This window comes from Ictalurus punctatus, chromosome 2 (assembly GCF_001660625.3).
Source record: "Ictalurus punctatus breed USDA103 chromosome 2, Coco_2.0, whole genome shotgun sequence".
Taxonomy (NCBI): domain Eukaryota; kingdom Metazoa; phylum Chordata; class Actinopteri; order Siluriformes; family Ictaluridae; genus Ictalurus; species Ictalurus punctatus.
The window spans coordinates 10961348-10973402 of record NC_030417.2 but is presented as its reverse complement, the minus strand read 5'-3'; the positions used below and the strand labels follow the sequence as shown (position 1 = coordinate 10973402).

General features: G+C 40.1%; 1 protein-coding gene across 1 annotated transcript; it reads left to right on the top strand.

Annotated features, from left to right (window-relative positions):
* The first annotated feature begins 276 nt into the window (after positions 1-276).
* On the top strand, positions 277-12055 carry snw1 (SNW domain containing 1). Its single transcript, XM_017456641.2, has 14 exons — positions 277-403; positions 3259-3412; positions 3516-3677; positions 3801-3896; positions 6356-6462; positions 6567-6671; positions 6931-7000; positions 7137-7202; positions 7997-8113; positions 8362-8503; positions 8752-8854; positions 9155-9272; positions 9360-9523; positions 11008-12055. The coding sequence occupies exons 1-14, from the start codon at positions 390-392 to the stop codon at positions 11198-11200; spliced, it is 1611 nt and encodes a 536-aa protein (XP_017312130.1). The 5' UTR covers positions 277-389; the 3' UTR covers positions 11201-12055.

The window sequence follows — 12055 nt, the reverse complement described above, 5'->3', positions numbered from 1 at the left end:
GGTAGCAACATCTCAGAACTCATTGTTCGTTCCGTATACGAAACGGTTGGACATAGTGGAAGAAATTATATGCTTTACACGCTTCGACGGCGGTTTTGGATTCCTCGTGCCAATTCATTGGCTAGAAAGATCATCAGAGAATGCAATGACTTACAGAAGATGCATAATAATGTATTCTGTAATGGATAAATTTGATGTTTACTGTATAATTTGTATTAAAGTAAGAAGCGTGATGAACATGTAGTACTATAAAGAAAGTACTCTCTCCGGGCCTACAGGTGGCGACAGTCTGCCGCAAAACGTTCACAGACCGCCATATAAAACCTAATCAGAAGAAGAAAGCGATACACTCGCTTCTTTATGACGACAGATTCAACAAGGAAAGGGAAATGGCGCTAAAGAGGTGGGGGGAGATGTATATATTTTTATATATCTTAATAAATTACATGGATACATGTACGCCATTATTTAAAACAAATGCGTGTTAGGAAATATGTTTTATTACAACCGTTTGGACCGTTGGAGGTTTACAGGCCTAGCATGCTAGCTCTGCTGTTTCCTTTCGTTGCTAGCAAGCTCTGTACACATGCATTAAGGACACTTGTACACGTCTGGTGAACTAGCTAGCGCATTTACCGCCCTGTTAATCGCGTTAAATGTAGCTGGGTTATCTACCCACTCGTCTAGATCCTTAGACATAGAAACGATGTACTTGTTGGAATCTGCTACCTAGCTGTTTAGAGTGCTAGCATGAGCTAACGGGTTTAATATTTCACACTAGGCTTCGTCCGTCCGTCTGTCTGTCTATCAGACAGTTGTAACCATAAGCGTCACTAGTAAGGCTAGCCCGCTATATAGTTTAGCTGTATTATTATTATTATTATTATTATTATTATCATCATCATCATCATTAATGAAGACGGGTTTCACTTCGTTGTAGCTGACGTAATTTCCGACCTCAGCGCATTCTACGTACGCAATGACAAAGGGAAAGAAAACCCCGTATGGACCCCCCTTTTGTTAGCAACATGCTACCCAGCTGCATGTGATTGCATGTTTTCCTCCTTAAAACAGCAAACTATAGAGCCAGTGTTCTAGATGCAACAAGAGAACCTGTCTGAATGCTGATTGAGCCGAAGATAAGACTTGTTTATATACAGTGTAACTCATTTCAAGGGAAATCAATGCTGCGGTGTTTACTGCTGATGCTGTGGTCGGCCATGTTGATGTAACGTCACTCACTCGTAGTTGAGTAGGAATTTGGAGTTGATGGAGGTTTTTTCGGCGTTTTCCTGGTTGGAGACTGTGAGAATGACCAGTTGTGGCCTTTTCAGGCGAAGAACAACATGTAAAGACACTAGTAGTAGTGACATTTTTATTGTTGAAAAAGGATCATTCATTTTATATGGGAACGGTTTGTGCCCAGGTCAGATTTTGTTGGGAAATCATACCATGCTGCCCAGACATTCCACCACCCGACAAACACAGATGGTGCCAGGATTGACACACACTGGTCTGGGAAAACCCAACAAACGTGTCTGGTGGCGTTGGTTGGCGTATGTCTGTGCAGCGTGAACTAGGCTTTAAGGACGTACAACAGGAATGTAAGGTGTACATGAACGTATGTTTTGCGTACATATAGACACATAGGGCATTGCTGCAATCAGTTAGAGGTCTTCACTTGTAATTCCTGACCTCCAACTGTGAAAAACTGAAGAAACTGCAACTGTGTTCATTATAGACTTCATTATAGACTAAATGCGCCGTTTCTGTCTAATGCATTTTTAGCCTTGGTGACTAACCCTAGTCTTGGTGATTGATTCCTGGGGAAAAAACAGCCCAACTAATCAATAATGACAACTGTTGTCCATTACTATAATTGATTTTTATCAATTTTGTTGATTAGTTTTTGCAGCACAAAATTTTTCAAGATGATGTTTGGAGACTCTGCAATGTGGAAAAAGCCCAAATTTTGTTTTCAAATAAATAATAATTTGTCTTTAGTACAAAGGCCTGTTCTTCACACTGAGAACACTATCTCTACAGTAAAGCGTGGTGGTGGTAGCATCATGTGGTGTGGATGCTTGGTCATTCTTGAGAGCAAATACAGGGCAGTTCAAGATGAAAACACGCCCCAGTCAGATAGTGGATTTTTGATTTCCATGAACTGTAAGCCATAATCATCCAGATTAAAACAAAACAAAAAAAAAAAGTCTTGAAATATTTACTTTGTGTAATGAATCTAGAATATGTGAAAGTTCCACTTTTTGAATTAAATTACAGAAAAAAATTACTTTCCCACGATATTGAAATTTTTTCAGATGTACCTGTATAGTCTTGTCAGAAAGTATTGGAATGGCAAGCCCAGATCATTTGTTTTCGCTATACACTGAAGACATTTGGATTTGAGATGATGTCTCATAATTTCCCCTTTTTATTTCCTCATATTTATATCTAAATGTGTTAAACAGCTTACTGCAAAAACAAAAGAATTGGCCTTGTCCTTCCAATACTTTCAGAACAGGCTGTTTTTTTTCCTTTCTCTCCCCTGTCTAGCTATATGTTATATGTAACGAGCAGTAGGTTTATATTAACGTGCTCGTTTGAACACGTTGTCGGTCATTCACAGGACGTAGGAATTTAAGATTAACACTAAATGCAGCCAGTCGATTTTGCTGTATCGAGATGGCTACGAGGACCTTTTGCTCCTGGACTTTTGAATAAAAATCTTCAGCATTAGCAGTGTCTTCCATTTCATGCCAAAACAGTCGAGGAATAAGGAAGTGACAAAGGAAGAGTAAAAGTTGAGATTTTTTAAATTTCCCCCCAGAACTCGTCCTCCAACACTTCGTTCGTTCTAGGCAGGACTCTAAATGACGTATAAAGAGCCTGTTGTCGAGTACGTGAACACCTAACAGACACACCGCACGGGTTTCTACGTGGTATTTTGTCATTTGATTTGCTAAAATATTGACTTGGACCAAGGGTGGTGAAATTTCTTTGCCACGTTTTAATGCAATTTTAAACGCGACGTGGCGACCGACGACCGTGTGAGTGTGAAAGTCTCTCTGATCACATTTCCGTCCCATTCTGATTTGAATGTTTGATGTGAACATTAACTGGACCTCTTGATCTGTATCTCTCTGATATTATGTATTGAGGTGCTGCCACACAATTGGCTGATTAGCTAACCACATTAGCAAGCTCCAAGTATCATTATGTAAACATACATTATCTCATCATCATCTTCTTCTCCAGCTTTTTACCCATGCCGACTCAGCTGTCTCAAGACCAGCTTGAGGCAGAAGAGACTGCAACGGCACAGGGGTCCCATTCCACAGCGCTGGTGTTAACTCGTAGAGAACCTCCTCCGTATGGCTCCCGAAAAGGATGGGTGCCTCGCACTGCTGAGGTAACTTTTTATTTATTTATTTATTTTTATTTATTTATTTATTTTTATATGGTTTCAGTTTACTTGTCAAGGTGATGATGATTTTATAACTGTGTTTTCAAAGGACTTTGGTGATGGCGGTGCGTTTCCGGAGATCTACGTGGCTCAGTACCCACTTGAAATGGGCAGAAAGAAGAGAACCTCCAATGCCCTCGCCTTACAGGTGGATGCGGAGGGGAAGATCAAGTATGATTCGATTGCTCGTCAAGGACAGGGAAAGGATAAGGTACGTGTCATGTTGAAGTGCCATTAAGTTGGCAGTGGTATGGGAGTGTAGTTTTTTGGGGGGGTTTCGTCCAAAAAAAAAAAAAAAAAAAAGCTTAAATGTTTTGTACTGTCTTTTCAACAGGTCATATTTAGTAAATATACAGATTTGCTTCCGAAAGACGTGCTTCATGATGATGCTCCCGAGCTGCAGAGACCTGATGGGGAGGCAGTTCAAGAGGTAAGTGAGACTCTCAGAAGGTATTTAAGGTCCGAAATGCCTAGCGGACACTACCCAGCTAAGAAAATCTCGGAATGCCGCACGGCTCCTGCTGTGGAGCGTTGTTCACTCATGATCTGTTGTTTTGTGGAGGTCGCACTAGATGAGCTGTTGTAGCAGAGGCTCACACACTACACAAGCTTTCACCTGGAAAGATCCTTGATAATGTCCACCTGATCTCTAGATACTGCTTTCTCATGCAAATAAGCAAGCTGGGGCCTGAACAACTAGTTGTAGTGTTGGTTTCTACACATAGCAACTAGCTAGAAACACCCTAGCAACCGTCTGGGATATACCATTGTGTGCAATTGTCGTGGAAATTAGACAACACTTGCAGACTCGTCCTCTGAAGGTTAAAAGGTTTATTACAGAAAAATGGTTAATACAGGATAGAATAAAGCAGGATAGAGTAACGAGAGCGCTGACATAATTCGGTGTACTGATAAGAAGCAGTTTGAGGCAGTTCAAACAGGCTTTGTTTTAGGGTCTTAGAAGATGTCCAGACAAACATTGAACAGAAGAACATGTTTGTGTCTCTGTAAGCAGATAAACATTCTGTACTGATCTCAGTGACATGACATGGCCTTCTTAGGCGTTATCCTCAGATGAGAATGAAACAGAACAAGAACAAAACTATTACAAAGTAAAAAGAGTAATTTCCCTCACACACTTTCCAAAACCTTAGGAACCATCTAAAACACCATCGCAATGAACTTGCAGCACTCTACCAGCGATCTGGCATAGATAGCAATACCCTTAACTGCATGTGATACCTTAGTAACAACCTAGCAACCATGTGGAATACCACGACGACTACTTTGCGAACCCTAGAAACCACCTAGTAACACCCTGGCGACCACTTGTACTACTTTAGCAACTCCTAGGAATACCATAACTGCCTAGCAACCCCTTGGTATAAATGTAATCTCCTGGCATCCCATAGCAACCACCTAGCAACACCCTACCAACCAATAAGAAATGTCCTACCAACAACCTTGCAACACTTTACCGATCAGATGGAATACAATAGCAACCATCTAGCAAAGCCCTAGCAACTTCATTGCTTCACCAAGGAGACTAAAACAACAGAAAAAAACAACCATCTTTGCCATAATGGATTATTGTGTGTAGCTTAATGGCCAAAAGTAACACAATAAAGTGCAAAATACTGAAGTGGTCTTAATACCTTCTGAATACACTGTGAAAGTTTTACACTCAGATGTGTGTCCTACAACAGTTTTCACTTGCTAGTAGAGCTGCAACAACTAATTGATAATAAGCGATTGTGAAAATCGTAATCTCGAATCTCATTATCAATTAGTCGGTCTGCGCGCGGCACGGGGTGCGTTTACTCACTACGTTACTTCTGTTACGAAAACAAGCTTCGGAGAGTAAATACTAAAGTTGTGTCCCAAATAACGTACTATACACTTACACTATGCACTATGTACTCTACCGTCTAATGAAGTTTTTAAAGGTAATATCGCCTCAAATGGAACATGAGTGGTTTTTTACTAACCGAAAGTATAAGCCGATTCCTAGTTGACGGTGCATGACATCATATGCACGTAATGTGACACCGCTAGCTTTATCAGATACCCAGAGTCACCGACACTGACTTTCTTCAGTTTACTGTTTGTCAACGTTACCTTTTATAAAGTAATGCATAAACACTATTATATAATATAAACTTATATATTAGTTTATATATGTATTTATGCATAATTTTTTTTATAGGTGCACAAAAAGCACTGAATTAAACTACAGTCCTAAATGAATAATATATATTCTGGTGTGTGTGTATGTATTGGGTTCTTTTCAGACTTATATAATTGAGCAAACAGTTGTGTAACATTTTAGTCTGAAATTTATATTTGTCACACTCAGTTTGTGGATTTTATTTTAAATAAGCGAAAAAATGGTACTGAAAGCTTGCCCCGCGCCCTCCCAATCAGATTAATCGGAAAAATAATCAGGAAAATAATCGTTAGTTGCAGCCCTACTTACTAGGTTGCTTAGGCTCAAAGAAATTGCTCAAGCATGCTTTGAGCATGCATACATTGACCTCAGCTTGTTAGACCTGTGCTTTAGTTACGATTATAACCCGGTTTATCACAAGGGAAGAAATTCTAGTGAATTAAATGTAGACATTTTAGAATGTTCTACATGCATAGTATCATCTCAAGGTCAGCAGTAACCTGATTAGAAAGCCAGTTCTTTGGGGCATCAAGTTCTCGTGACAAGAGGTTGTGATTGCCAGAGTAGGGTCTAATAAAGTCTGGTTCCCCTTCATAAGCTGCATAAGAGAGAATTCCTGAATGTATACATAGGATGCCTGGAATCATTTTTAATGCAGTGAGTCTTTCCTTATTCTGTCGTTTTTTTTTCTTCCTTGTCTTTTTCCCTGTCTCCTATCTAAGCTTGCAGAAAAGACCAGAGCTGCTTTAGACAAGCAGGTGTCCCAGAAGATTGCTGCCGCCATGCCTGTACGAGCAGCAGATAAACAGGCCCCGGCACAGTACATCCGGTAAAAGCCGTCAGTCGTATTTTTGTGTATCTGGTGTAATGCGGTACACACGCTTGCCGTGTTTAACTCGACGTCACTATTAAATGTTTCTTTATTTTTAATAGGTACACGCCTTCGCAGCAGGGTGTGGCATTTAACTCTGGTGCCAAGCAGAGGGTCATTCGTATGGTGGAGATGCAGAAAGACCCGATGGAGCCACCACGGTTCAAGTACGTTCTATAACGTTTTATTATTTATTTTTTTTACTTTCGGTGTGAAAGGTCATGTTCGCATGCTTTTGTGAGAACCCGTTTTTCCTCACTTCAGTCCCTGCGACATATTAATGATCTATCAACAGACGAAATCTCTGGTATAGCTCTCATACCCCCAAAATCGTACAGCAGCTTTCATAACCCTAAGACTCAATAAACAAGACTCGCTGGTATAAACAGTTTATCAGGTGCTACGTCTGCATGTCTGTTTACATAGGATTAATAAGAAGATTCCTCGTGGACCCCCGTCTCCTCCTGCTCCAGTCATGCACTCTCCCAGCAGAAAGGTAGGACTCGACCACACCATCAGCTTTACACACTTTTTCTTTCTTTCTTTCTTTTTTCTTTTTCCGCAGTTCTTGCATACAGACTCCTGCATTAACTGAGTCGCTTCAATGGCACTTATGCTTCTGTTTCTTTCAGATGACTGTGAAAGAACAACAAGAGTGGAAGATTCCTCCCTGCATTTCCAACTGGAAGAACGCCAAGGTGCCGTTAGCGATTTCTTCTAGCTAAAATTCCTCATTTCTTTCTTTATTTTATTTATTTAAAATCTGTATTTTTGGAATACTGATGTCATAGCTCTTATAAGGCAACTTATACTCTTTTATTTATTTATTTATTTATTTATTTATTTATTTATTTATTTATTTGTCTATTTAAAATCAATATTTTTTAATACAGATGTCATAGATCTTTAAGGCAATTTATAATCTGTGTTTTATTTTTATTTTTTTAAATCTATATATTTTTGAATACCAATGTCATAGCTCTTTAAGGCAATTTATAATGTTTGTTTGTTTGTTTATTTAATTTAATTTAAAATCAGGTTGTTTTTTTTGAAGACCTATGTCATAGCTTTTTAAGGCAATATTCTGACAGCAAACCAATTTAACGATGTCTTCCTAACCAAGCCGAGTCTGTGAAGCTTCCAAGCAACTGGGAAACCTCAGAGGAATGATTCTTCTAACCCAAACTGTTGGGTATAGCAGATAAAGTGGACAAGGAGATCATACAAAATCAATACCCAGAAAATGTACTTTGGTGGTAAATCTGGATTGGCTCGCAGATTATTCGCTGTTAAAAATGTTATATAAAAGAAATTGAATTGATTTGAAAACGACATGGTAGAACACAAACTTAATTAGGTGTGAGTTCTTTTTTTTTTTTTTTACATTTAGATTTTCTTCACAGATGTTCTTCAAAAAGCACTGGCAACTGTAATGTAACCTAGTGCTCCTTTTTATATTTTCGCTCTTTTTTTTTTTTTCTTCTTCTTTAAGGGTTACACAATACCACTGGACAAGCGTCTGGCTGCTGATGGAAGAGGTCTTCAGACAGTTCACATCAATGAGAATTTCGCCAAGTTAGCTGAGGCTCTCTACATTGCGGACAGAAAGGTATGCTTTATGTCTGGGGTTTTATTTTTATTCATTTTTTTTTTTTTTTTACGTTTTGATGACCTCTTTTATGGACATCTACTGAATTGAGTGAATCTACTGAATCTAAGTCTCATCGCCAAAATGCATTTTTAGTGTTGGCGGTATAAAATATAGTTTATTAGAGAAAATTTGATAAGCCGGTCAAGCTAGCTAGTCAGTCATGTAGCTTTGAACTCGTTCATGTTATCATGCGGTGTTGCGCGTAGGCACGAGAGGCAGTGGAGATGCGTGCACAGGTGGAAAAGAAAATGGCACAAAAGGAAAAAGAGAAAAAGGAGGAGAAGCTTAGGGAACTGGCGAAGATGGCCCGGGACAGGAGAGCGGGCATCAAAGGCCACGGAGACAAAGGTACAAACAGCTACAAGTTGTGTGTGTGTGTGTGTATGTATATATATATATATATATATATATATATATTTATATATATATATATATATATATATATATATATATATATATATTTTATAACATAACATCCAACATTTAACTACATGCTGCGTTGGTCCTGTGCGTACCTCCTGAGGATACGAAGCGTTACTGATCAGAAGTAGCAGAGCAGTAGTGTGAATGCAGGTCTGACACATGGCCTTTCCCAGGTGGTGATGACACCGAGGTTAGGGAGCGTGATGATATCCGCCATGACAGGAGGAAGGAGAGGCAGCACGACAGGAACATCTCCAGAGCCGCCCCCGATAAAAGGTACGTTTACCGCTGCACCGGACGAACTGCCAAAGCCCTAATACCTCTTGTCCGTGCACTTACGTTTGTTTCCAGATTCTTTATGGTCGCTAACCACTATTTGCATGGTATTGCATTGATCTTCTATTTTTGAATGTGTGCCGAATACTTGATCTCTGAAAATGATTCTTGAGTATTCCAGGAAAAGCATTCAGGCTTCTTTCCTAGACGTGTGTAATGTAATTGCGGTCTTCATCTCCCAAGTTAGTGTACGAGATTGGAAGTAGCACTGACATCTGTGTAAATCCATATCTTCCCCAGGTCTAAATTGCAGAGGGACCAGGACCGAGATATCAGTGAGGCGATTGCTCTGGGTCTGCCCAACCCACGTATCTCCAGCGAGGCTCAGTATGATCAGCGCCTCTTTAACCAGAGCAGGGTAATTAATTCTCACCGGTAGTTAGTTATATACCTGATCCACAGTTCACTTAAAAAAAAAAAATGGCCTCGTGTGTATGTTTCTCAGGGTATGGACAGTGGATTTGCGGGAGGAGAGGATGAGGTGTATAATGTATACGACCAGCCCTTTGGGAGAGGCAGAGACATGGCACAGAGCATCTACAGGCCCAGCAAGAACACAGGAAAGGATGTGTATGGAGATGACCTGGACACACTCATGCAGAGCACCAGGTACCTTCACATGCCGCTATCATATCAGTACACCCGCATCATGACTCCACTTGATCAGTTTAGCTTAATAATTGTAGGTACAATAACACGGAAACTAGTCATGTGAAAAAATAAGTACACCCCATTGGAATTGTTGGCCTTTTTAAATTGTTTATTTATTTATTTATTTTGGAACCTATTTGAACAAGCGAGTATTTGATCATCTTTGAAATTGGCTTACTTGAACAAAACCACAAGGAAAATTATCTTTTTCGATCATTTATTCAACAAATATCATTAGATATGAGATTCTTCTGTGGAAAAAGTAAGTACACACTTGGCCTCAGTGGCTAGTATTGCCACCTTCTTGTAGACATTTTGCATAATTGTCCACCAGGCTATATGGAATTTTTGACCACTCTTCCATGCAATATTCTTTCAGTTGCAAGATGTTTGAGGGTTTTCTTGCATGTACTGCCTGTTTCAAATCCCCCCCACAACATTTCAGTGGCATTCAAAGCCGGGCTTTGACTACGATATTTGCTAGTGTGCTTAGGATCATTATCCTGTTGAAAGGTCCACTTTCGTTTCAACTTTCGGACAGATGGCTTCGCATTATCTTCAAGCACTCTTTGATATGATGCAGAATTCATAGTTGAATCGATAAATGCAAGCAGCGATGCGACCCCAAACCATAACGTTTCCACCACTGTGCTTCACAGATGGTATGAGGTGCTTCTCCTGAAAAGCTGTCTTTGGTCTGCACTAAACATGTCTGTTGTTACTGTGGCCAAACAACTCTATCTTTGATTTGTCTGTCCAGAGAACGTTATTCCAAAAGGCCTGGTCTTTTTCCTGTATGCTCACTGGCAAACTGTAGTCTTGCGAAGTCTTTTTTCTTGGCACGCCTCCCATGCAGGTCAAATTTGTGCAATCTCTTTCTGATTGTAGAAGCAGAATTTTGGGGTTCTTGGAGACTACTTTTTGCATCAGACAGACTGCTCTTGGGTTGAATTCGCTGGGATGGCCAGTCCTGGAAAAATTGGCAGTCGTTTGAAATCTGCGCCATTTGTAGTTTATTTTCCTCACAGTGGAATGACCTAGTTCAAATAATTTGAAGATCTTTTGAAATCCCTTATCAGACCTAGGCACCTGCAACATTTTGTTTCTGTAGGCCTTTCAGAAGTCTTTCGATCTTGGCATAATGACACCACACACCTCAATAGCAAAAGGAACACCAGACACTAGATTTAAGAGGTTTATAAATAAGACCAGTTCCACCTGCACTCCCTAAGCAGGTTCTAATAACTACAAGAAGTGTGATTTGATAGTGCAACAACTTTATTAATAGGCATGGTTTCAAAGAGGATCAAATGTTTGCCTGTTTTGCTATGTCAACGAAAACCATCAATTTCCATGCGGTGTACTTACTTTTTTTCACACGACGACAGGATATAACAACAAAAACTCACATTCAAATAACGCTGTGCTGTTTCTCTGCTCAGGTTTGTCCCTGACAGGGAGTTTTCCGGTACGGATCATGGACCACGTAGAGATGGACCTGTCCAATTTGAAGAAGATCCTTTTGGTCTGGACAAGTTCTTGGAAGAGGCCAAGCAACACGGTGGCTCCAAAAGGCCATCGACGGCCGGGCGCTCAAAGGACTACGATCATGACAAGAAGCGCAGGAAGGAGTGAGCAGCAAGTCCAGTACCCATTACTTTAGGATTCACACCAGCTTTCAAGCTCAATCCATAGGGAAAGCTTCTTTTAATAATCTTGTCTGGTAATTCTCCACGACAGTAGAAACATGTACCAAATGTCCACCTATATTACTGACTTTGAAGCTGGCTTGTATTCATGCTGTATAAAGGTGATTGGGGGGGCCCTGGTGAAGTTCCCCATTCTCATTTCTTAATAAATTTTGTATCATAAAAGTTGTGAAGATTTACCAACCAAGGAAGTTGTACATAACTTGCTTGTGTTCTATATTTTTAACAGCTTACATTTTGTCTGTGCATCCGAACAATTCCGATAAAACAGATTTCCATGTTTTTCAATTCCGGCGTTCCCTCGTCTGCCGAAATACTGCAGGGTGTCCTAAAAGTCTCTGTACATAGATATGGAGCGGACTATGTACACCAGCAGCACGTCGGGTGTGCCTTCGTCAGCGGATGTTCGTGTCGTCGACGTCCACTTCTTCTCGGTCGTATGAAGGGCTTGAGACAGCGTCCCGATCCAGCCACGAGAATTATTTCAATACGTTCTTCTTAAACGTTATCGGGGGTGGGGGGGGAACTCCTACTATATAGTATATAATAAGTATGAACAATTTTGGAAGATATTTTGCTAAAAAAAAAGTGTTGATTTCCGCTGTGTATGGAGACATTTAGGACACCCTGTGGTGTAGCAAACTAACTACTGCCCTCTTAAATACATACTATCCCTGTTTTCAGAATTTGTCCGAGCAGCACTTTACTTTAAACCTCCACTAAAGTGCATTGTACTATGTATGTGGGCTTCTATTGCTGAATAAATCGGTCATATTCTGTT

Excerpts from the sequence above, each read along its gene's own strand:
- snw1 (XM_017456641.2), top strand. Across the intron at positions 7,001-7,136 it reads TGCACTCTCCCAGCAGAAAG|ATGACTGTGAAAGAACAACA; the intron begins GTAGGACTCGAC and ends TGTTTCTTTCAG. Across the intron at positions 8,855-9,154 it reads AGAGCCGCCCCCGATAAAAG|GTCTAAATTGCAGAGGGACC; the intron begins GTACGTTTACCG and ends TATCTTCCCCAG.